At 41.2% G+C, this 24,506-nt stretch overlaps 4 protein-coding genes across 9 annotated transcripts; 2 read left to right on the top strand and 2 right to left on the bottom strand.

Annotated features, from left to right (window-relative positions):
- Window positions 1-287: 287 nt before the first annotated feature.
- dennd11 (DENN domain containing 11) lies at window positions 288-6,125 on the bottom strand. Its single transcript, XM_049724240.2, has 9 exons — window positions 5,589-6,125; window positions 4,738-4,837; window positions 4,485-4,643; window positions 3,859-4,012; window positions 3,642-3,780; window positions 3,355-3,486; window positions 3,116-3,266; window positions 2,819-2,887; window positions 288-2,638 (listed from the first exon to the last, which is right to left on the bottom strand). Exons 1-9 carry the CDS (start codon window positions 5,962-5,964, stop codon window positions 2,443-2,445), a joined length of 1,476 nt encoding a protein of 491 aa, XP_049580197.1. The 5' UTR covers window positions 5,965-6,125; the 3' UTR covers window positions 288-2,442.
- Window positions 6,126-6,211: 86 nt separating this feature from the next.
- Window positions 6,212-12,211, top strand: wee2 (WEE2 oocyte meiosis inhibiting kinase). Of its 5 annotated transcripts, none has more exons than XM_049724234.2 (12): window positions 6,212-6,653; window positions 7,157-7,446; window positions 7,549-7,763; window positions 8,387-8,444; window positions 8,755-8,924; window positions 9,248-9,369; window positions 9,467-9,613; window positions 9,776-9,883; window positions 10,123-10,208; window positions 10,292-10,462; window positions 10,559-10,707; window positions 11,895-12,211. In XM_049724234.2, the coding sequence occupies exons 2-12, from the start codon at window positions 7,165-7,167 to the stop codon at window positions 12,055-12,057; spliced, it is 1,671 nt and encodes a 556-aa protein (XP_049580191.1). In that variant the 5' UTR covers window positions 6,212-6,653; window positions 7,157-7,164; the 3' UTR covers window positions 12,058-12,211. The 5 variants fall into 5 exon arrangements, with proteins under 5 accessions (XP_049580191.1, XP_049580193.1, XP_049580190.1 ...); XM_049724236.2 differs by having other exon boundaries at window positions 6,212-6,672; XM_049724233.2 differs by having other exon boundaries at window positions 6,212-6,742.
- Window positions 12,212-12,362: 151 nt separating this feature from the next.
- On the top strand, window positions 12,363-14,160 carry bida (BH3 interacting domain death agonist). The gene is made up of 4 exons (XM_068651154.1): window positions 12,363-12,520; window positions 12,790-13,055; window positions 13,234-13,367; window positions 13,461-14,160. Exons 2-4 carry the CDS (start codon window positions 12,812-12,814, stop codon window positions 13,653-13,655), a joined length of 573 nt encoding a protein of 190 aa, XP_068507255.1. The 5' UTR covers window positions 12,363-12,520; window positions 12,790-12,811; the 3' UTR covers window positions 13,656-14,160.
- bcl2l13 (BCL2 like 13) lies at window positions 13,937-24,317 on the bottom strand. Of its 2 annotated transcripts, none has more exons than XM_049724238.1 (7): window positions 24,163-24,317; window positions 23,458-23,660; window positions 21,409-21,489; window positions 21,163-21,319; window positions 20,576-20,648; window positions 20,091-20,222; window positions 13,937-15,595 (listed from the first exon to the last, which is right to left on the bottom strand). In XM_049724238.1, exons 2-7 carry the CDS (start codon window positions 23,603-23,605, stop codon window positions 14,600-14,602), a joined length of 1,587 nt encoding a protein of 528 aa, XP_049580195.1. In that variant the 5' UTR covers window positions 23,606-23,660; window positions 24,163-24,317; the 3' UTR covers window positions 13,937-14,599. The 2 variants fall into 2 exon arrangements, with proteins under 2 accessions (XP_049580195.1, XP_049580196.1); XM_049724239.2 differs by having other exon boundaries at window positions 24,159-24,291.
- Window positions 24,318-24,506: the final 189 nt, after the last annotated feature.

Here is a 24,506-nt window from a genome sequence, read left to right as displayed (position 1 = left end):
GTGATATTCAAGCAGCAATTTACTGAAACTCTTACAAAGAAAAAGAGTGAATCCAAGACCGGGCCGAACTTGGATTTTGCAAGTGTACCAATAAGCGTCCATTAAGTGTGAAGTCACACATGTCCTCGTCCATCCATTATCTGAACCGCTTGTCCCCACGGGAGGTCATGAGAAGTCACACATGTAGGTGTTGGAGCTTGTTTTATGCTGCTACTTTGAACATCTACATGAAACTTCTCAGGAATACAAAACAATAAGTAAGATGCATAATAAATCTGGACAGAAAAGACAATAAATGTTTTATTGTTATACAAAGTACAGTGTAATTAACAGTTGCTCATGCTATTGACTTCAGATGTGTTTAATGTTTAATTCCAGTGACTGCTCTTGGTATACACTACAGTCAAGTAGAAAATGTACAATGTGTGTCTTGGACATTCAGAGTGGCACATTATACAAACAGTAATTGTAGCTAATGCTGGTATGCATCAGTGAGCATCTCCACAACGAGTCTTACGCATTTGTGTATTTGTGTGTATGTCAACCCACTTTTGACATTTCATGTACACCAGGAATGCAAATAATCTTGGCTGCTGAAAAGTAAATAGACTGGTCCAAGGCAACAGAGCATTCATATACTTATATATACTATACTTAATCGCATACAGTATAACAGTGACGCACTGATGTCATAAGTCGTATTTCCTTAAGGCCCCGTTTAAAAATAAACAAAGCTTAAGTTTTTGTTCTTTTAAATATGTACAGTACAAATTGCACTTGATGTTTAATAAACCAACCTAGAAAGCATGGTGTCAAACCACAATAAAGCTGTTTCTGGCATCCTTCTAAATTAGTAGTTCCTCGCTTGGATAGGGGTTAATTATTGAGACATTTGAGAACCACCTCTGTGAATTTATATTAGCCCCAGCCTTGGTGTTCCAACATGGAACAAAATTATTGGAGACTGGCACTGCGATGGATTACTTCCACAGTTTGCTCGCAGTGTTCAAACACACTTGATCCCACTCCAGACTTGGATTTACTCAAAGAGATGGCGATGAAAAGAGAGAAGCGGGGGAGGTTTTTAATTTTGTGAATTTCAATGAAGAAGAGTTAAAGCTGCTGCCTAGCATCGCAATACAAAGAGAACTTTGTCACAGAGACACAAGGCAGGAGGAGGATCTCCTCTGCGCTCCATCAAGGACCCTTCATTCAAAAAGCTGAGAACAAAGAGAAGCGGCTGAACAGCCTCAACAGTGTTTCAGTAACAACACACAAATCCCCTTAAAGTGTCACAAATGAGGGTCCCATCGAAGTCTCTTTCTCTCCACCCAGATGTAATCCACATTAATGTATGCCATAGGGCCAATAATTTTCCCTTAGAAGTCAAGTGTGAATTCTAAGAGATCTCAGAAATGTTGCAAAATGCTTTTGAGGACTCTAATGCAAGTTGATAAATTAGCAAACTACTGCTGTAAGCAGAACCGTGGATGATATCACTGAATTTTTATTGAATACAATTCTGTCACTAACCATGTCATCATTATTTTTCTCCATAAAATCACTTCTAGCGACCATTTGGTAATACGATGGTTCACATAGCCAATTTTGGTGCAGCTGCCCAATTCAGCCTGTGATCGACTAGAGAAGAATGTAGTCAACTTTTTCCCCCCAATCTGTTGCGTGTGCAAGCATTGCTTGTCTCTCAGCATTCACACACTTCTGGACTCAAAAGGTACAGGTACAAACAGTACAAATACAAGAGTACCTTTGAGTTGCAGTAAGAAAACATCGTACCCCAGGATACAATGATTTTTTTTTCTGAGCGTGTAAGATGCATGATCAGTGTGACAAATAGTCCCGTGGCGTAAAAAGATGCAGCATTCATAATAACGTGTCATAGAATCACATTCATTGAGAACCTAACTCAAGATGAAGGTGCCAAAATGTGAACGATTTACGAAATAATGTGAAAGGCCCATCGCCGACAATGATGCAGACTTCTATTGTTTCTTTTTTTTTTGTAAAGCCAAAAGAATGGTCAACTCTCTCACAAATGGTCAAGGATCACAGCAGAATGACAGACAGTCCAATTCCATTCCAGTGCAATTCACCGATTGGTGCACAGGGAGGCATCGTTCACACCATAATATTATCTAGCACATATCCAGTGTTGGGGGAAACACAAACAAAAAGAGTACAGTAATAAGATGGCTAAAAGAGCACAGCACCATCAGCCAGGACTGAGTCCATTCCACTTCGACAGCCAGATGACACAATTTACACAAACGAAAACAAACACCGACAATGGAAGAGCAGGCAACAGATGAAGGCTCGGGGTGTAAGTAGTGTCTCGGTGTTTGTGTGTGTTTGTGTGTGTGTGTGCGTGTGTGTGTGTTTCTTAAAGTCACCTCCGACTGGTGTAATCCTGCATTTCCAAGGCTAGTGGCAGCAGAGGTTATCGACAACCAGAGTGACATCAACACCGTACATCTCCAGCAGCTCCACCAGGAAGCAGCGATCGCCCTGGGGATCCAGCCCCATGGCTCTCACATGCTCCGCCGTTAAGGTGGGATCAGCACTACCCGCAACCTCGGAAAGGATCTGGAAGATGCGGTTATTAAGCTCCATGAAGAACCTGGAAGAGGAACAAAGGTTCATGGTTATAAAAAAATGCATCAAGGAGATAGTGGTACAAGTTATAGGTGACATTAATGGTGGAGAAAAAAATTATTTATCTTGGTGTCATTTTTCAGATAGCTGGATACACTTTTTATGTCCATTTTGCATTCTTCAGGTAAACATTTCAAGCACTTACACAATAAAAAGATCTTCCTCATTTGACGTAGAGTCTCCATCCACTTCTTGAGAATACAGCAACAATTGCCTGGAAAAATTATTTGGTTGTGAAATCCTCTACGTACTTTCAATACATGCAATTCATAATTACACTGAAACTCGTGTATAAAATTTTTTAAAAAAAGCACCATAATATTGATTCAGCAATTGTCAATGCATCTTTAATTATTTCAGTGTATCAAATAATGTATAACTAAATCAAATTGAAAGCATCCCTATCGTGTTGCTCAGCATTACATTACACAGTGTCGCATACCTCTGTTCACTCAGTTTCCTGTATCTCTCTTTATCTGCAGCATTCAATCGCAGCAAGGGTAGTAAATGGCTCCTGTGCGTTTTCACATTTTGGTTATCGATGTACAGATCGTGCAAATCCTTCTTGTCTTCAAAAATCTTCTCGGTGGTGCCTACAAGCATAGGTGGACAGGTATTTCAGATTAAATCTACCATACATACACGTTTTGGTGCACTTATTATCTGTCAAGGTGCACTCACAGGCCACATATGACATCTCTGTTTCCAGTGCAGGGATGTCAGCTACGTTGATGTAAAAGAAAGGTCGTAATTCAGGCACAGACACTCCAATTCCAGGTAAAGAGACATTGGCCAGGCTGCAACAGCAGTAAACTGAGACAGAAAGAGGATCCCATTAACCATCTGTCACCATTTATCATGTCATTCCTTATCCAATCAGGTGCCCATAAGCAATGTGATGACACCAGTTGACAAATGCCAAAGGAAGACATAACTCAGTCAAGCATTTTAAGTTCCAGCCGCCACACCTCTATAGCAGACCACACCGACAGGTGGTGGGGAGAAGATGAGCAGCCGCTTCCGAAGCAGTGCAAACTTCCACAAAACCATTATGTGCTCCCCGAAAAACTGGACAAACTGGGACATGCAGCCGGCCGGGTGAGTGATCTGCACAAAGTAAACGATGTTTCAAGATGCTGCAGAGGATTAACACAGACTTGCACTGTTGGATGCAATTATGCATACCTTCATTTCTGGATGCATACAGCGGTTGATGGTGGTCACACTCCAGGTAGGGCAAGCAGTGACTAGGCCGTTTACTGTCGGTGGAAGGATGGCCTTCTTGTCTTCATAGAAGGCCTCCAGGGGGGAATAGCGATATGGATTCTTTAACTGGAGTCTATAAAGTGATTGCAACGTGAGATGATGAATCCAGCTTGATGTAATGCCACGGAAACAAAGCCAGTTTTATTATACAGTATGTAACTGGTTTTCATTTCATGATTGTTTCGGGGATGAGGATCCTCACTGGACACTACATTAGGTACATGCTAAGTTCATTATCATGGTTTTGACTGCAATGGTGTCTGAAAGGTGTTCTTAATACGCCTCACCGAAGTTAAGTTAAACATTGAAATATACAAAAAGTCTACACAAGGCAGGATTTTGTAGAAAATGAGACCAAGGTAAATAATTTTCCAACATTATTGTGACCTGCACAACACATTAGGAAGGGGAGGTTATTGTGCACACTGTCTAATAACACTGACGTAGCTGTGTTCAAATTTACCAATCACATTCAAAAACATTTTAAATAATGGTTCCAGAAGGCTTTCCTGACTTTTCTTTTTTCAACACACAGTATGTCTTACCTGACTTGGTTCTCCAGGAAGTGCATGTAGCGGTACAGCAGCGTGTAGGAAGGAGACAGAATTCCTACAGACTTCATCCGGGCTCCCCGTTCCAATTCGTTGTCCACAGGCATATTAGCAAAGCAGGCCAGCCCAAAGTAAGAGCCTTTGCGGAAATATCTACCAAGGACACACAAGGATCAGGAGTGAGCGTGGAAATATAAGTGGAATGATAACACTTTGTGGGGAAAAAAGGGCGGGTGGTAGTACATACACAAAGTCATTCGTAATCCTATGTGAACCGCTGGCCATTGCCTTGAATTCAACTCCATCCAGGTTAATGTCATGAGGTAAGCACCACTCGACCATGTTCCCTGCCATGGACATACAATACACACGGTTAGATGTGTCGTCGTGTTCACTGACAGTACTATACTTTCATCATGAACGCTTCCTCTTATTCAATCATTTCGAGTGGTAGGAAGAGGTCAGGCCTGGCGGGAAAGCGGTGACTCAGCTAATGAAATAGACTCTGTGAAGAGCTGGGCTGGGAAGTGACAACATTACAAACAAAGCAAGCACAAGCTCAATAACCCACTGACACTTGCATCTTATTAATAGCATGACTATAATATCGATATATGGCGATTGGGTATTATCATCATACTATTAACAAAACTGACATAATAGTGACATTGATATATCATCCCACCAAGACTGCTCATCCATGTGCTCTCACCCGCATTCATGCGTTTCATCTTAGTATATTATGACTGCCCAAACGTTTTCCTCCAAGGGCTGCATATAGAAAAATCTAAAGTGAAAGGGCCTCTTTGATATTTTTTTAAACATTCTAAAATAATCCATCATTTTAACTGAAGAATGAAGGACAAACCGTTTTGGGTTTTTCAGGGTTGATTATTAATAGTCAAAGAGGCTGATGACTTGTATTTGGAATGGACATTCATACAAATTTTGGTAAATATCGGAGATCAAAACCACCTCATTGTTTGATGAACACATTGGCCTACTACGTTACTGTATTTCAATGTAGGTCATTGTAGTGGTATTTACAAAGTTTGACAGCAACTGTTTTAGAGAATTATAATGCTGAGTCTTCCTTACCTGACCGTGTATTAAAGGTGACGACAAACACAGCCACGATGTGATCTTTTTCCTCCCACTGATCTCTCACTGTCACATCCGGGAAGGGAGGAACCGGCTGACCCTGCATATGGCTGGGACGCTTTTCCCGGCCCATCGGGCTTCTCTCCCGGCCGTCAACAACAGCTGTCGGGCAGCTGATGACGGTGCAATTGTCGTTCCTTCTGCCAATCTCTGTCACCTGGAGACACACTGGAGTCGAAGTTTTTTTCCGCGACGTCACATCTCCCTTTTCCTTGGGCGCCGCAGGTAGCGACGGAGCCGCCTGGTTCGGGTCGGACGACGGTGGGATCTCTTCCCAGTCCAGGAGCGGGGCTTGGTCCGACTGCTCCACCATGGTGCCGCTGCCGTCGACGGCTGGCAGGCCGAGAAGAGAATATTCACTTATTGGTCGTCCACGCGAATCGACGAGCCTAGAACTGCGTCATGGTTGCCCCTGGCTTGCAGTGTTGTTTTCTTTTCATTTGGGAGCTTGTCACATCAGCGATGGGGCGGAAGATCCGCCTGCTCTCTCTCTCTCTCTCTCTCTCTCTCTCTCTCTCTCTCTCTCTCTCTCTCTCTCTCTCTCTCTCTCTCTCAATCTCTCTCTCTCTCTCTCTTTCGCTCGCTCTGTTTTGTTGACGTAACCACTTCCGCCCACGTGCCCACATTACCGGCTCCACTTGGTCTATAGTGTGACCTAATTTGGTTCATATTTAATCCTGAATCGCTTTCTGCTTGAAAAGAACGACCCTGTCGCACACATTCATTGCAAGGCATCACTAAACATGCAATTGTCGAAAAAAAAAAAAGTGCATCATGAAAACATGATTAACACAAGTTATAAAGCCTACATGTTTTTTTTATTTATTTTTTAATTCAAAACAAACCAACCAACAAACAAAAATGTTTGCAAACACTAAATTCGGTTTACCGATGACGTGTTCAATTAAACATCAACCCGGTGACATCATTTATTTAAACAGGAAGTAATTTACATATGAAGCGCGAAGTTCAAGCGTGGTGGTTAAGGAAAGTGGGTCGTTCGTGAGTATACGTGATAAATGTACATCAAAATTCAGGGGTTATACGACGATTTATGAACTCAATAAATAGATTAACAATCGGATTAGCAGGTAAATTCGCCCTTGAGACAAATGTTACTAATTCCGGTATTGACTATAGCCCAAAATGTCGCATAACATAATGTGCAAATAATAGGATAGGATGCACGCAATGTGTTTGTAAAAATGATGATCGCTCCATATAGCGATCTAAACAATTAAATATTTTAAAAAAATGTTTAGTTGGTTGATAGGGAGCAAAAAGAAAGTAGTAAAAAGGAAATTAATTTAAGATAAACTTTATTTTTATAAAAGGTTTTGGTCACAGAAAATGCTTACTTAACATTATTGGAAGTGAAGACAGTTTGAAATTTTGATATCTCAAGAATCATGATGTAGATCCCTATTATATGCTTAAAACACATAAAGATGATTTGTCAGACTTAGTTTGCTGCCAGATATTTGACAACTGTGTTGTAAATGAAGGCCCCAGCATGGCGAATTTGTTCGATGAGATCTCCCAGCGGCTGGATTTCTCCAGTTGTGGAAAGGTCGGCAGTGACAGTGGCAGCCGCAGCAGCAGTGGCAGCGACAACAACTCTGATGACTGCGCATCTAGGATGCAAAGTCCCAGCAGCCCTGCGTGCAGAACACCCAGGGTGCAGCGCCACCGCAGTCGAAACAACGCCATATCTTCACCTTTGAACTGCACCAGCCCCATTCCTTACGCCACTTGGAAGAAGTTGAGGCTTTGTGATTCCCCCAGCACTCCAAAGGTAGGTGGAGTCACTCCTTCCCTCTTGTAGCATTCAATGTTGTCTATCAAAATACATTCGTAATGCCAAATTGTCATCCCTATTATGCAACACCCACCCCAGAGTCTGTTGTCCAAGTCGTCGCAGCCTTTTTCCAGCACTAAAATAAATCGACAACCCAGGACCCTGCGTTTCGCCTCAGCTGTTTCAAGCCTCATCCAGGTGCCTTCAGTCAATGTGAACCCATTCACCCCCAATTCCGAGAACAGGTTCAGTGAGCAGCAGCGGCAGTGGAAAAGTTGCTGTAGGAGTGATACTGATGCAGACTATGGACACAGGTAAAGTCTGGAATTTTAATCCACTGCGTTAAAAAACATTTGTCCAATTATTTTTGGTCCAGTATAAAGTGGGAAACATAAATACAAAGTGTTTTAATTCCTTAACTGTTTGCATAATCTGGATGAAAACAGCTTCAATTTAAAGCAGGAAAGTCTGCCGCACAGTCACGTTTGTTTTATTTCAAATAGATTATGGCCCAAAAAATGAGATTGGTGTGGATGTCTTGCCTATGGACCTGACTGCACTAGTCAAGAGAATCAAACCTGCAGCCCATCAGTCACAGGCGACCTTCTTAATCTCTCGCCTAATGGCCCACGTGTAACGAGACATATTGATTATTCGGCCAGTTTCCTCCCGGAGGGAAAATAGCCCTTTGGAATCTGTGGTTGAACACTGTTTGTTGTGAGACACCGGTTTTCAATGCGTTAATTTTAAGAAAAAAATTTCCTGAGAATAATAAAAAGTATTATAATCAGATTCAACTGTTGCCATCAACCTCAATTAACTGCACAGGGAATCTTAACATTCACAATCAACATTGTGTAAGAATTAGCCAACTGTATAATGAATACAAAAAAAAGTGTCAAAATAATAATCAACTTAACTGTATTTTGTCTTTTAGATTAAAACACAGCCTGACATCATCAGAGGAGGATGATGAAGCCTTCCTACCACCAAAGGTATTTTTATCTCTGACTGCACCTCCCTATCGAAAGCTGCGTCATCCTTGGCTGCCTCCTCCATTTTTTTGCTTTCCAAACTGACATGCCTCCAATTTACCTTCCGGAATTCCTTAGCGGAATCTCTGACGGAACCAAAGCTGTCAAAATGTGCACACAGGTTGTGGATTACTATACATGGTAGCACAAATGACAAATCTCCTCCTGGCTATTACCAAATTAAAGATTCAGCATGATGACGCACGTTCTTTCTTTAAAGATGCTTTGTCCTTCTGTGTGTGTGTGTGCTTGTGTGTGTGTGTACACTCAGAGGCAAGCTGTCCAAGCCCTCATGTTGTCACGGTACGAAAGTGAGTTCCTGGAGCTGGAACGTATTGGCGTGGGTGAGTTTGGAACCGTTTACAAGTGTGTGAAGAGGCTGGATGGTTGCCTGTACGCCATCAAACGATCCCGACGGCCCCTCGCAGGCTCTGCAAATGAGTGAGTTGGCGGCACGGCACTGCTGAGATTTTACCTGGCTCCTGTTTGTATGCAGTGTTCCGTCTACAGAATGGTCCAGCGAAACTAACCTATTCTTTGCCCTCCATCTGTAGTAACCGTATGTTCTCACAGCACCTTTAAAAGTCATATTTTATTTGAAGGGGGAGTCATACTACTCGGATGGACGTAATATGTAGTGTTCACTAAATTGTCTCACAGATGTCTAAGCTTTGATTTGCTCTTTTTACATTTACTAGGATTATAATACATATTGATTGAGCAGCAGAATTTGATAAAATGCGTAATACTTCATGTCCTCTTAGGCAGCTGGCTCTTAAGGAAGTGTATGCACACGCAGTTCTTGGCCACCATCCCCATGTGGTTCGCTATTATTCTGCGTGGGCCGAGGAAGACCACATGATTATTCAGAATGAATACTGTAATGGTAAGGTGTTTTTTTTACTTGATTTTAAGTTTAAAATTGTATCTGCATATGTGATTTAGCTCATGTCACACACTTGTTTTGTTTGTGCTTGAGCTAGGTGGAAGTCTCAGTGATGTCATCAAGGCAAAGGAGATGAATGGGCAGATGTTTTCTACAGAGGAGTTGAAATATTTGCTATTGCAAGTGTCTATGGGTCTGAAGTACATCCACAGTTTAGGACTTGTGCACCTGGACATCAAACCGAGTAAGGTTGAATTTTCTTACACTATCTGTATTATGTCCAATCACAAAATTAACACGTTTATTAATTAAATAAACACAGGAGTTGTATAATTTGATGCTCTTCCAAAATTGTGCAGTTTTGGTTAACTTTTTTTCTCCCTGTAAATTTCCTTTGGATCTTTAGGTAATATTTTTATCTGCCAGCGTACTGTTTCAAGCACAGCAGGTGAGGTGGAGAGTGAGGAAGAGGAGGATGAAGGAAACCACCCAGCAGGAATTGTGTACAAAATTGGTACGAATGATGATAGATGAATGACTTGTGGTACATTTCCACTACAGGAATTATGTAGGCCCATTGAGTATTTGGCCCATGGGAACTATGACACGATTTAGTTCCAATATAATTCATCCGGTCCAGAAGAACACTTTGCAAGTGCAGTAATGCTGTCAAGAGGTTCAGGAACTTAATTAAAAGTTTGTGTAACTTCAGGCAGAGAATGTCTTAAATATGTTATCGTGAATCATCAACAGGGGATCTGGGTCATGTGACATCAACCAGTAATCCTCAAGTTGAGGAAGGGGACAGCCGCTTTTTGGCCAAAGAGATTCTTCATGAGGTAAAATGGAGCCCATGAAAATAATCTATAGGACACATTGTAAAGCTTTATTGTTTTTTTATGGACATCTTTATATGCACCAGGACTACACCCATCTTCCCATGGCAGACATCTTTGCTTTGGGACTTACCGTGCTGTTGGCTGCAGGGGCTCCACCAATGCCCCAAAATGGAGACGAGTGGCATCGGCTCCGAGAGGGTAACCTTCCCATGCTTCCAAGGGAGCTATGTGCTCCTCTAAGAGACCTGCTTCTGGTACCCCTTACTTTGTAAAGTTTGGCTGAGTTTATGTTGTGGAAAAACACCTTGTACAGTCAAAACTTGACCATTTTTTTTGCATCTTTCTTTTAGTTGATGATGGATCCAAATCCCACCAAACGGCCCTCAGCCAAGGAGCTGTGCAAGCACAGCGTCTTAAGACAGGAGAAGACCGGAAGACTGGCGGCGCAGCTGCGGCGTGAGCTAAACGTAGAAAAGTTCAGGACAGCCATGCTTGAAAAGTAAGAAAGAAATACAAATGAGTTAAGCTTCATTCACACTGCAGTTCCAAGTTTTGATTTCCAAATGAATGCGCTTCTATAATTAAAAATTATTTATTCCTTAACATTTAAAATTACAATATCCATCATGGCCCTGTTTACATTATTGTTATGTACTTCATTTTTATCACAGAAGTAAGGTCACATTATCGGAGTGCACCATTAAATACGACCAGCAGATGTCACTTTTATCATGGATCGCTTTTGTATTTTGATTGCATTCTTAGTTTTTTTTTTTATTATGCATAATCACATCAACCTGGAGATAGGTATTCTTCCAAATATGTTTCTATTTAAAGCCATCCATATTATTTAAAATATTTTAGAATGACCAAGGCATCACGTTTAAACATTAAACATCATGTCAGGTTCATCTTTAATTGAATGACCAAAAACAAAATTGTATCGCTGGCTATGATGTTTGCTTGCCAGAAGCTAAACTGTGATCAATGTTTATGGCCCAGGCTTGACGCAGTTTGATTTACTCACTCACCTGATATGTTCTGTGTGGGAGTCCTTACAACCGCTCCATCAGATAACATCGATGCCCCCCAACCTGAATTTAGTTATAGTTTTTATGGCTTTTTTTTTTTTTTTTTTTTTTTGTCAAGGAAAAAAATTGTGGCAACCTTTTGCATTGCACAAAATCACATGATAGGCCTTGAGTTTGACACCTGTGATTTAGTGTGTATAAATTACAGTGGCAGGCTGTGAAATTGATAAATTGATATCCGGGCCTTCAGTGGAGACTAAAACCGCCATTGATATTTTCAAAATACAACAGTATAACACAACTCTGCCATGTACATTTGGAGAAGTTCAAAATAATGTATCAAGACGTTTCAATAAAATAAAACATACCAGAGACAATGATTTCATTTTTTAGATTGATAATAATAATAGTTATTTAATGTATGCGGATCGCTATGTTTTGCTAGACAAACTTGGCTTGCTCTGACCAAACAAGCAGTGGATATAGGTCATGTCTGACAAATGTGAAATCTGCTTCAAAAACCGTCCCAAACAAACTTCAGCTTTGCTGCCTGAAACAATGGATCAGGTCATCTTTTATGTATGCCAACAGATAGTCTTTCTGACCCTGATGTGCCACTATTGGGACTTTTGTTAACATGTTTTTTTCTTTACAGAGAGCTCCAAGAAGCACGTCAGGCCGCTCTTCCCCCCATGAGCCCTCTGCCTGACTTGAAATTTCCTGAAAATACAGGGTCACTACCAAGATCTGGGAGGAAACTTGTAGGTAGAAAGACTGCGCGATCCATGAGCTTTGGTTGTCCAGGGTATGAAGTGTGATGGGAGGAAGCCCCATTGGAAGCTTGTCCATTGATGTGCATGCAACCATTTTGCTAGTTCTGAAAATAAGTGATTGCAATCACTTGGCAAGTGCTAGTTAAACTTTGCTGTTTTTTAATTTTTTTTTACTGTGAATAAACATTTTAAAAATTAACTTTTTTGCTGATTCTTCTGTTTGTTTAAATATTGAAATGAACCTGTGTCATTTGTAATGAGGATAAGCAGCAGTATTAGCAGAAGAAAATTCAAAGCTACAATGGGGAATTTCCCGAGTTGTTGTTCACGTTACTCTTCCTGCCAAGTTGTCACCTCAGAACCGAAATCGAAAGCATTTTTTTGGACCACGTGATCAATTGAGGCTCCACCTATCAAATGAGATGGCATGATCACTTGCCCAGACGAGCAAACAGTCGTGGCACATTTAATAACCAGGGAAGCTTTGCTACTTTACAGGCGACCTATTGTAAGTAAAAAGAAGATTTTACCTGTGGCTCAAATAAGTTGATTTTAAAAGTTTTGATTCAACAACGGCTAACCAGCTAGCATTCGACCAACGTAGCGTTAAGATAACCCGACTAGCTTGTTTAGGCGTTAGTCACTAGCTCATCTTTTGAAGGTGGTTAACGATGTACTGCTTGACAAAAATTTGTTACTGTTGCTTCACTTAACTGATTTAAAACTCTGTCACGGCGTGTACCGTGTTTGACAAGCCACCTCCATCTCCTTCTTCAGGACGGTAGTATTCAACACAGTGATGGATGATCTGACAAAGTTGGCCAGCGAGCAAAACGCCGCTTTGGTGGTGTTGAGCTTCCTCCAGGCGGACTGCATTGACGTGCAGTATAACAAGGCAGTTTGCTCTTTGGGGAGTGAGCTAAGAAAAACTTGGAGCAGTTGCGAAGAAGATGATGGAGTCATTGAAAGTGACGGATACCTGCCCATATCCAACGCGGATCTCATTGCAGGCATGGAGCCTGGAGTGGAGCACTACTGGCCTGGTGAGTGAACTCCATGTACTCAAGTGGTACCGATAGTGTAGCTGTGTTAAAAAAATAATTCTAGGACTGGTGACTCAAATGACATGTCAAACATGAACTATAAGTTTAACCCCTCATCGTGGACCAGACAATCTTGCGAGGGTTGTGGTAGGAAAACACATTTATGACTTCCTGTAAGGTGGTGAAGGTGAAGTAAGAAACCTGCAGGAGATTGCAGCCAGACTGAGAGAAATTGCTGCCCAATTTCATCAGAATGTTGTGGACGAGGCTGCTCAAAACCTGCGCAGGAATATCCTGTCCTCGCCCAGTGAGGTGAGTCTTCTCTCAATTACGACACTCACCATAAACTCAACAAACGTCATTTTGCCAAAAAGTGTCATTTGCTGCTTGACTGTGGTTTTGCAGCAGTGGCTGGACCTCCTAAAAAGTGAAGTTCAGAGGGCCATGATGATGGCTGGGTTGGACCAGATGCCCCAGGAGAGGGCCATCTTGGCCCTCGGCCTCACCCTGATGAAGCAAGTGTGTGTACTCAGCCCACAATTGCTTCAAGATCTCTTCAACACCGCGCTGCGGTATGTCAGTCTTCCAAGGGCAAGGTGACTTCAAGTGGGAAGGATGAGAAAGAATAAATGTGAAGTGTTTGCAGGGAAAAAAAAAAAAAATGTTAAGCCACTTTTCAAAAATGACTGTTGAAGTATTGTTTTTGGCCGTTAGTCTTATTTTGTAAACAGGAATGCAACGTTTGTGTAATGTTTGACACGTGCTTTTGTGAGTTCTATTTTTGTTAAATGTTCATGTTCATTTAAAATGAGGAAGAAATATTGCACTCTAGGCATTCGATTACCTCTACTTTGTTAAATGTTTAAATAAATGGTCAAAAACATTGCCATTTTCTTTATTTTCAAGTAGTGTGCTGTAAGGATTCAAGGTACAAAGTTTGATGGAATCCTAATGGACATTCTCTTTTTATGTTTGACTTTTCTGCTTTGTTCACCACTCCAATGTTCACCCAAAAGGGAAACTTTCTGCAGTTTACATCACAGTGGCACCAAACCTGTATTGAATAAAAATGCATAAATAAAAGACAGCAGCTTGAAAAACAGAATATTGAAGTGGATTTTCATGTGGCAAGGTTAACTGAACAGCAGCAAGTCTGCTAAATTAAGAATTTTCCATGTGTTCATTTTGAAATAGACTTAACATTTTTATGCGCTGCAGCTTTTTCAATGATCGATGTAAGGATCGACTAAAGCATCTTACGAGTATGACTGAGCATCCATACTCATTTAAAAATACTACACATAACAGTGACGGTAGTGGTACAAATCATTAGGACTATTTAATAAGTGTAGAGGGAATCACGGCACACAAAATGATGAATAAGGAGAAAAAACAGAACCCAAAACCATGATTGTTTTAAACATCAGGGGAAGTGGAGCCATAGACCACGGATGGCAAACGCATCTATAGTCTATGCAATTAATTGATTCCTACCACATCTTTTCATGTGTGATCTAATCCCCTGAGAAGGAAACGCGTCTATTCTACTTCCTCCTGTAGTTTATGACACCGTACGCCATCACAGCAGTGAGGAGCACCAAGGCAGCTCCACCATACAGCAGAACCTGGAGCTCTGATGTTGGATCTGCCGGCACTGGGGGCTCTTCTGCTGCGGCCTGCGCGGGGGTCTCTGGTACTGGGGTTGCAGCTGGTGGGACATCGAGCTCGCTCGGGGCCTCTGCTTCATGCTGGGGAGGCACACTTACAGGCTCCAGTTGTGGTTCAGACGGAGCTTCGGGCTCTGCGGTCTGGCCCTGCTTAGCCGGAGATGGGGGCGCAGCCTCTGCAGGCACAGGAGCAGTAGGGCTTTCTGGTGCAGGTGCTGGTTCTACTATAGGAGCAGGTAAGGGTGCCACAGGTTGCGGTTCAGGTGGAGGTGAAGCAGCAACTTCTGAGGCTGGAGGAGGAAGCTCTGGTTCTAAAGAGATAAGGGAAGGTTCTGTAGACAAGCTTAAAGGTGTTTCTATGACTACAGGCTCGTCCAGTGAAATCAGGGAGGCAGGTTCCTCCAAGGTCACGGGAGCAATAGGAATCTGGCTCCTAATTTCCTCTCTGAGCTGGGCCAGCTCACTCTCTGTACCCAAGACACTCATCATGCTCTCCTCGATAGCACCGCTTTCACCTCCTTCCTCCAGCAGCTCGGCTTCCTCGCGCTCCACATGGACAATGTCCGAGTTGGAAGAATTGTTTTCGCTGCGCTCTTCGGCCAGGGCTACGCCCTCGTTGCTGTCCAGGCTCTTGATATCTTCGGGGTCCATCGCGCACACCTGCGCCCACGACTCGTGGCCGGCCAGCGACACGGGTAAGCTCTCCGCCTGCCAGGAGCTGTGCCCGCTGCTGCTGTCTGCTGCACACAGCAGAGACGACTGCGGGCTCAGCCGGTCGGGCGCTTGCTCCCCCGACAGGATGTAGATGTCGTTGCTGTCTTCGGCGATAGCAACGCCTCGTTCGTCTTCTGAACTAAGGCCAAATATTTCCCCCTGTGGAGGACAGAGTGTAGAGAGTTTATATTGTGGACAGTAGCAAACTAGAATACATGCGCTTACCTCTAAACAAGTCTACTTGGGATCAGCAGCAAACTGTAAAGTACATTTTTATGTACTCGAAGCAAAAGGGGAAGCAATTTCAGATGCACATTTTGGGCAAAAGGTGGACTATGGTGCATTCTGGGTTGGTCACGTCAGTCACAGGACACATAACGGACAACCCTGCATCACAGAGTGAGGCTTAAACTCACACTGCCTCCTCAAAGGTCAGGCAAGTGAACCGTTAAACCATATCAATGACACTCACACAAATCAATGTATCATTTTTCATTCATTACACCCATCAATATTGTCAAGTATTCAGACATTCATGGGCTGGACACTTCATAAGGTACACCGATAACCCACCTTGACAAAAACCACAATTTCATTTACTGGAAAGAGAGGTATGAATTCTCAACACAGTATGTTTATCGTGTAAAACTGCACTGAATCATCCTGTAAGCGCCCTTTTCGCAAAGATGAAAAATGAGGGGAAAATTTACATGCAAAAACAATTCTTCAATGTCACCGGCTGTTTATGTATACATCTTCCAATTGCAGCTCAATTGTATCTTTTTAGTGTGCCTTATTGATTTAATAGTTTCATATATGAATGTGCTTTTAATTTGCGCTAAGCTGAAAAGTGCTGTCATTCATCTGCAGCACTGTGTTTTTGTTTCTTAGCTTTGTGTGTCACCTAGCGCAATAAAGCAATCGGCCACTACAAGCATGAACGCCTGTGCTGCGTCATCCTGTGTTACATAACCAAACATATCATATGATCTAGTGCGACAACTGAATGACACCAGTTCGTCTGCCTAAGCCAAAAACCGTGAACGCAATGTCATCAAATAAAACTTTACTACAATGAATTTACATTTGATAACAAATTATTATATTATTCACTTGCATGACATGCTTTCTGCCTACTGGGAATACCTTCAAGACAGAGTGACTCATTTAGGACACTTTGAAGATAAGATTGACAATTAAAAATGATTGATCAATAATTAATAAATGGCTTGGTTATTTATTCTTTTTTTTTTCCCCCACAACAACAACAGCTGCACCATTCAGGAATGAGATTAAAATTTAATAGCCACAACCGTTATCCAACATTGGCTTTTGCTGTAAGCTGATTTGCATGAGAGAGTGCTTTAGAAAAAAAGAAAAAAAAAATCCACCATCAGGATACATCATCCATCGTCATCAACTAATCTGGAGGGGACAGTGCTGTCATGTGGTGTTAAGTCCATTGGAAAAAAGAAAATCCATACTGGAATTTGTATTGCATTCGGCTTTCGTGCAGGTTTAAAAATGCATCAGGGGAGAGTAGGAGTAATTAAAAACGGTGAAAGAAAATTAAACCTGGAATAGATATATATCAATTAAGTACATGCTTTTTTTTTTTTTTCCTAAAGGAAAATTTGGAGTTGAAGGTTGACCAATGACTAGCATGTCAACCTAAGACGTTCCAGTGCTCAGTAGTGGCTATGAGCAGCAAATGGATGTTGTTAGAGCAATCTGATTGGGGGCTTAATAATTGTCCTAAAATCAATGTTTTTTATACAAAGTTATGCTGAACAATTAAACTGGTTAAAATTGACCAGAATATACAGAAGTGTGCTGATACTTGACCCACGATTTACGCAATAATGAACAATTAGATGAGGTACCCAGAAAACAAGCAACTTCACTAAATCCATTTCAATATCAACATCTGTCATTCTTGTCATTCTTCCACCACATCATTCTCTACCCATTTCTCCTTCATTTCCTATCTCAGTAGATTACACAATATTGTGAGTCGCTTATAAACGTCCCAACATCTGGGAGACATTTGTGATGGATATGAGCGGAGTAAAGTCCTGCAAAATGGCTAACAGGGCTGTGTTAGCCTGCCACCTTACTGACAAGTAAAGAAAAGAATAGTGCTGCATTCACTTAACTACTCAAACCGGATACAGGATGTTGCACAACAATGCAAATCAGCATAAGCCCGAAATCATGAAAGGTCATTCACAGATCAAATGTAACAGTAATACACGAAATTTAAAAGGCACCTTTACCTCACAAGTGAAGGTCAGCTGAAGCAAAGAGTTATACAGAAGCCAACATGAGGGAAATAAACCTGCTCAGTGGAGGGACATTTCTCTGATACTATACTATTCAGTCATAAAATAACATCGGTCCCCAATTTGGAACTCACATTACCACCAGTTTCACTCCTAAACCCATTGATAAGATTGTATGGACCTGATCACTAATATATTCCATGGGAGTAATAATGAATACATCATTTTAATTATTGCATTGAATAGAGGATACGTAGAGGAGAAAAAAACGTATTACAAGTGGGCCATTTTAATCCCTTCTGATGATGCTTCCACAGGGTTGTCAGAGCTATTTTTATTTTAGAGCAGCCAGTCAGGCACTCTGCTCTATTCCAGATTCGTGTCAAAGTCAAGGCATGATGATGCACATATTTCACACATGAGCTGGCTCTTACATAACATAGGGAGGGTACAGTCGCACGGTGCAGGCCGAGGAGGAACGTGCCGTGACAAGGGCTGAGCCAAACCCATTACATACAGATTCTTGTCCTGGCAACACTTGGTCCCAAAAAGCAGTTGGGCGAAATGTGAGCCAACTGTCCCATAAAATAGCTGATGTGCAGTTTCTACTGCAAGCGTTGAGACCAACATAGCGGACAAAGTACAAGCTAGCTGGACGACCTTTAAGGTCACGAGTCTCTTCATAAACATTTCGCAAATATGTCCTCCCCCCCTCTTGCGTGCCCCTGGCTATGTCCTGTTTATTGGGGGCTACTGGTTTTGTTCTGGCCAAACGAAGCGTACGCCACATTCAGGTCATAATAATCGGCATTGTCTTCGGAAATGTGTAACAAATGACTCCGTCCTAACCATTCAATCGCCGGCACAAATTTGCAGAAACAGTATGCCCAATTTGTGCGAAATACAGAATTGTGAACAATAGCGTGTGATTTATTAAATTCAATAATGTCCATTTTTCGCTATGGAAATTGACACTTTGAAAGAAACGTTTGTAGTGCTTAATTGGTACATGCCGTTACTAACTCTTAAAGATGGAAGTCTACAATTTTGCTATACAAACTATAAAAAGTCAGTCATTCTCCAAATCTTTTAGTGCCTAACATTTTAATCTCTGTATTCAGAAGTACCAACGGAATAATGACAAAGGCAGAAAATACTACCCGAGCTCCAAAGATTTATGCTACTACAGGAGCTATAATAGAATAACGCAATGAGAAAGTACATCCTACCTGAGTGCAAAGTCTGCAAAGTGCCAAGGACAAGCTCGACGTTACTCTTGCTGCCACCAAGCTACTTTCCCTCCCCTTCCAATGATCAAGCCTGTACACAGGCAGCCGCCTCCTTTCTCTTCACCCCTCCGTTGCTGATCCTGCCCCAGCACATCATCTGTTCATCCCCTGTGACATAACGCTGGGGCAAGAATGTAGCCTTGTACAGAATGAGCACACTGTGTTCTTATTTGGTTGCCTTAAAAAATATATAGATATATATGTAGGAATATGGAGCCGTGGTTAATATGTCAAATCTCATGACGCAACATCTACGTCAGCATGACCTTGTTCATATGGATGATTCGTGACGCAATGTTTTAGTGAACTATGATGGATTATTAGAAAGTCACTGATATCACAAAGCCCGGTGTTCCTATTGCGACACTACAGTAGTTGAAGAAATTGGGAAGCAATTTCTCTGTGTATTAAAATGACTTGTAGGATATTCAGATAGTTATTAATTGTAGAGTGCCTGTGGAAACACCTTTTTTTCCCTAAATCCTGTAACAGTGTAACTACCGAGAGACATTACAACTCATGACAGAGCTACAAACGGCAGAATGTTGTAAACTATTGCGCAGGTAAATATTTGCACATCTTCTCCGCTTGGGGCAAATCAATCAGAACATTAACTCAAGAGTAGCACAAGATTGCAGGTCATAAACTTATATTCCTATGTATGTACAATAGTACTTAAGTATACTTGTGTACTAGAATTCCCATTTATATTTTTGAGTCTTGTTAAACAGTTGAACCTGAAAAATGTGAAACTGGATCTATGAAAGTGGCTCACTGACGCCCTCCTCTGTTCATTTAAAATGTTAGAAATAGCTGAACAGGGACCGTCTTGGAAATGGAGGATTTCCACCTGACACCGGCAATACCCTTTTTTGAGTTAATATACTATATAATTATAAATTCTGATTGATATTCTTCACTCTATTGTCTGGGATAACTTGACCTCTGGGTGAGGCATTTTGTCTTTTTTTTTTGTATTAATGAATGCAAGGATATTTACTGACCCGTACGGGTGCTATTTTAAAAAACATAAACACTAATTTGAAGCTCAGAATTCAGTGAGTAGAAATGTATCGCACTTACGTATCCCCCTTGCTGGCTGATGTATTCTCCCTGAGCCTCCTCCAAGAAGCGCACTCCGAGATGAAGCAGGGTTGAAACATTGTGCTCTTCTTCACTTTGCAAAGCCTGAAGCAGCACCAAAGGCACAAGCACCTGGGATACAAAGAGGAAGTAGTAAATCAGCAACAAGGAAGGCGAAATAGTAGCCGAGCGGAAGGAGAGAGGATGTACAAAAATAAGTAGGAGCAAGTGAAATAGAGGAAGTTAAATGGTCGAGAGACATAGGGGAAGTGGAGAAAGTTGTTATAAGGGAGAGCAGTACAGGAGGAAGGAAAAGAGGAAATAATGGCTGGATTAAAACCGCAAAGAAAGGGTCAAAACAAAGAAAAAGAATAAACATTGAAACTACATCAGCAAGAAATGGTGCAAACCCCAAAATAATGTGGTTCACTTTCATTTTCAAAAAATAAATAAATAAAAAGGTGTTCGATGGAATCAAAGCTCACCTTGCTCCATCCTCCCTGTGTGTGTGTCAACAGGTCCAGTGTTGTATCTCGGAATCTCTCAAACTCGAGAGGCCTTAAACACAGACACGGAGTCATGAAATATAAAATGGATTTCTTTTAATCCAGATTTCAGACACACATTAGGTCATTGTGATTTTATTGCACTGCACCAGTGTAAATGTTAATGTGTGCATAATTTACATAAATGAATATTAATGATAAAGCTGGCTGGACTGTGAAGTAAATTGAGTTTTCCCAGTTGATGGGAATGTCTGCCTGAAAACTGTCTGACATGTACTATTTTGGTTGAGCAATTTCTTAAGACATTCAAAAATATATTTAAATAACAATTTCATGTGCAGTTTTAAGTAAACAATAGTATGTTATTAAGAATTTGGTTGATCAAGTGCACTACTGGGCTATAGAGGCAGTCCGACATTTATTGATTAGTGACGGTCAATTTTCCCCAAAGCTAAATGCCCATTTGAAACAACAACTACTCGATTTGACTTTTAAATAAAATGAAATGTCCTTGTCCCACTAATGTTAAACAGTGCTTTTACAAGTTGCCATAGTAACAAACCGACCCTGCGAGAAGTGCGTGGACAGCTCCTCTCAGTTGAGCGTCCAGCTCTCCAACTAGACGATCTCCGAGCTCAGCGAGACAGTCTTCAATTGATGTCTCAGGGTTGACTGGACTGAACACCAAGGACGTGCGACGGTCAAACCCTGTGCTGGAAAAGGCTGAGAATTCAAAAAGAAGTCAGGTTTGCAAACAAGCCAAGAAAGCAACAGGTTGAGTGACTATTTGTGTCAGTCAGTGAGTGACTTACAAGCCTCAATTTCATCTTCAAGTCGTCTCAGCTCTTCTTCTACCTGCTCTTTAACAATGCTGGTGCTCCTGCTTTCTGAGTCTGTTGAAAATAAAATTTGAAACACGCAACATATTGTTAGCCAAATAGACAACTTTTAACTTGCTTTCACCAAATCAAGCAAAGTAGCCACAAAGTAGCTTCGTGTAGAGTTTGCCGGGGAACTGCGCCACCTTGTGGCTACTCTCTGTCGGTCATGTAAAACACCATTAAAAAACGAGTACCTGGAAATTTGAATAATGCTCAACATTTTAAGATACTATCATAACTGCAGGCTCAGTGAGCACTTAAATCAGACAGGCGCAAGCACAAAAAAATGGAATGGTACAGGTTTTTAATAAAGACTCTCAAACACTTGACTCAGGAATAGATTACTTTTGGTTCCATTATTTATTAGGCCCTAAGAGGGGACACTTTCTAAATCCAATCACACGGGAGTAACGGGGCTTTACAAGTCCCTCTACAGTTCCTGAAAATAGGGGTTTTTTTACTAATAATAGAGAAATCTGTGTACAGCAGCACTACTTTTTGGACGGTGAAATTAGTGCGTAAACATTCTAAATGCTGCAGCCACTGTTTTCCAGCCTTAGGTTTCACAACATTAAGACATTCTCTTTTCAACACATGGCTGAAAACTGTGTCCACATATTGCATACAGACACGACACGCATGCCGAGCTCACGCCCTGAGTGAAATATTTATAAGGTTCAGTCTACACAGCTGAGGGCATGATGAATCACGCAAGGTACACAAAACAACTGACTCAACATCGACCTGGCGAGGAGCACAATCTTTCAATGTAGAAATCACAGATAAAAGACACGCATTTCATAAAGTAGATTTTTTTTTTTGCATTATTCATCTGCCCTTGACTGTTGGCAACAGCAAAATTAAACTGAGGGAATACAACCAGTTTTCAAAAAGCGGCCTCTGTCCACACATTGTCTCTATCTGTGGCTTGGACACGACTACCCAGAGAATCACGGCTGTTTTTTTTGCTGTCAGCTTGGTGCTGTTTCAGCATTCAATCATGCAGTTACAAGGCCAGCTATTCAGCTTGGCTCCATTAATGTGTGAGTGATCCTGCGGTGATTACACATGACAAGCTGTCAGAAATTGGACCGGGTCATGCGGAAAACAGGGATCAGACATTCATCAGCTCGGCCACGCCTATACCAAGCAAACACACGACATCAGTGGAGACGGGAAATACAGAAAATTCACTTTTTTACATAACTTGCAGATGTTTGCTTTTATGTAACACAATGTTACTTTCATTTTACTTTCTAATCCTGCTTCTCTCCATTTATAGAACCTAAACATAATTTAGGAGTATGATGTCATTTTAGTGATCAGCAAGGACACTGTAGTAAATTCAGTTTTGAGAGTATGTGGTGTTCATCATCCATTTGTTATGCTAACAATGTTTTAATTTAGCTCACAGGACGTAAACACATTCCATATTTGATACATATGTAATCAGTCATGGCCAAAAGTTTTGCTTACTGTGCAAATTTTGTGCAGCAGTAACTTTACCATGTCAGCATTTTATAAGAATATTTCAATAACTACTGTATTGTATTATGAAAAACAAAAATAAATATATTCTAAGTAGGATAACAGATGTTTACAAAAAGTCAAGCATTAAGAACTCTGACAATGTATGAATTTTAAAAACTCATGCTGGAATGTATTGTGGTCCACATTAACCTGTTGATGCTCACTCCTTTTCCAAGTGCGTTGTGTATCATTTTGAGTGCACTGCATTTTTCTTTTGAACATTTAGACCCCCGTACAAATTGGCGTTAATAGTGTACTATAAAGGGAATGAATAGTGTGCACATTTTGACAAATAAGTAATAAAGACAAATGATAAATAAAAGCAGGTATCACCCCTGCCAATGCCATATTAGATTGATATCGGCATTGGCCAATACTCTAGGCTGCAATTTTGGCATATTATTGTTAGCAGAATAGCTATACTGGGACACTTTGCTTGTTTTTGCTCACCTTCAGCTGCAATGAGTGCAGAGTGCCGTCGACCTGCAGGCAGCCGTCCCAGGTAGGTGAGCACTATGTACTTGGTTTCATAATGGAATTTTTTAGGCACAGTAGCGGCGATTGGGGGAGAAGGAGGGGGGGAGTATGAGGTAGCCATGGATGAAAAGTTGTGTCACACTCCTGAGCACATATGTTGCTGCAGGACGCTCCACCTGAATTGAGAAAGAGGCAGAGTTTTAGAGGTAGCGCAAGTATGATTAGAAACACCAATTCACATCATACTAAATGCAAATCAGTATTTAATTTTGTGTATTTAGTCCTAAAATAACGCTTAAGAGTATATGTATGACACTGTCTCTCACAGCGGGAATAAGTAAATATATTTTGGCATTTATAATGCCACCTGCCCATGTGTCATAGAGCACTGTTGGGATGACTGAAATTTTGGAATATGCATAAATGCTAATTATAGTCAAAGTACAGCCAAACTATATTAAGATGACAGACAGTGGTTATGAATATTTTCAATGGCAAATCAGACACGTGTTTTTAACAGTGGGGAAAGTAGATGCTTAGTTCGACGGGTCATCTTCAAACCACCACGCACAAAAATAATACGTTTCGATAGCGCAGCGTTACATGTTTTCGATTGCTATTTCTGCAACGTCAACCCTGACTTTGAGTGAAATGAAGCCCAATGAAGGACACACCTACCGTCCTTGAATAAAGGCAGCCAGATACTGACAAACGAGAGGCCGCAGGGGAACTATGCAACACTCGCGCAGTATATCTTTGCACGAAAGGGAGCCCTTACCGTCAGAAAGGCAGTGTGCGTTAAGAACATTCAAGCTAGCAAAAGTGGAATACCAGTAGTTCTTGTTCAGCCTTCATATAAAAACTATACGTGAATTTATTTTTTAACGTACAATCACAAGGTTCAAGGGTAGTATTATTTTAATTATTCACTCGTATTTTTTTGTTATATTTGGAAAAAACAATGTGTTATAATCTGTTAAATTGTACTCTTTAATGCTTTCTCAAGACACAAGCAAATCAAT

This window comes from Syngnathus scovelli, chromosome 6 (genome assembly GCF_024217435.2).
Source record: "Syngnathus scovelli strain Florida chromosome 6, RoL_Ssco_1.2, whole genome shotgun sequence".
In the NCBI taxonomy this organism is placed as follows: Eukaryota; Metazoa; Chordata; class Actinopteri; order Syngnathiformes; family Syngnathidae; genus Syngnathus; species Syngnathus scovelli.
This window is presented reverse-complemented; position numbering and strand designations above follow the sequence as displayed.

Coding starts and splice junctions, on each gene's coding strand:
- bcl2l13 (XM_049724238.1), bottom strand. CDS start 23,605: ATGGCTACCTCATACTCCCCCCCTCCTTCTCCCCCAATCGCCGCTACT. Junction 21,490..23,457: donor TGCACTCATTGCAGCTGAAG/GTGAGCAAAAAC, acceptor TATTTTCAACAG/ACTCAGAAAGCAGGAGCACC. Junction 15,596..20,090: donor TCAGCCAGCAAGGGGGATAC/GTAAGTGCGATA, acceptor TGTCCTCCACAG/GGGGAAATATTTGGCCTTAG.
- bida (XM_068651154.1), top strand. CDS start 12,812: ATGGATGATCTGACAAAGTTGGCCAGCGAGCAAAACGCCGCTTTGGTG. Junction 13,056..13,233: donor AGTGGAGCACTACTGGCCTG/GTGAGTGAACTC, acceptor ACTTCCTGTAAG/GTGGTGAAGGTGAAGTAAGA. Junction 13,368..13,460: donor TCCTGTCCTCGCCCAGTGAG/GTGAGTCTTCTC, acceptor GTGGTTTTGCAG/CAGTGGCTGGACCTCCTAAA.
- wee2 (XM_068651151.1), top strand. CDS start 7,081: ATGCTTAAAACACATAAAGATGATTTGTCAGACTTAGTTTGCTGCCAG. Junction 7,764..8,386: donor GATGCAGACTATGGACACAG/GTAAAGTCTGGA, acceptor TTTGTCTTTTAG/ATTAAAACACAGCCTGACAT. Junction 10,209..10,291: donor CCAAAGAGATTCTTCATGAG/GTAAAATGGAGC, acceptor TATATGCACCAG/GACTACACCCATCTTCCCAT.
- dennd11 (XM_049724240.2), bottom strand. CDS start 5,964: ATGGTGGAGCAGTCGGACCAAGCCCCGCTCCTGGACTGGGAAGAGATC. Junction 4,644..4,737: donor AGGATTACGAATGACTTTGT/GTATGTACTACC, acceptor TGTCCTTGGTAG/ATATTTCCGCAAAGGCTCTT. Junction 3,487..3,641: donor CGGTGTGGTCTGCTATAGAG/GTGTGGCGGCTG, acceptor TTTCTGTCTCAG/TTTACTGCTGTTGCAGCCTG.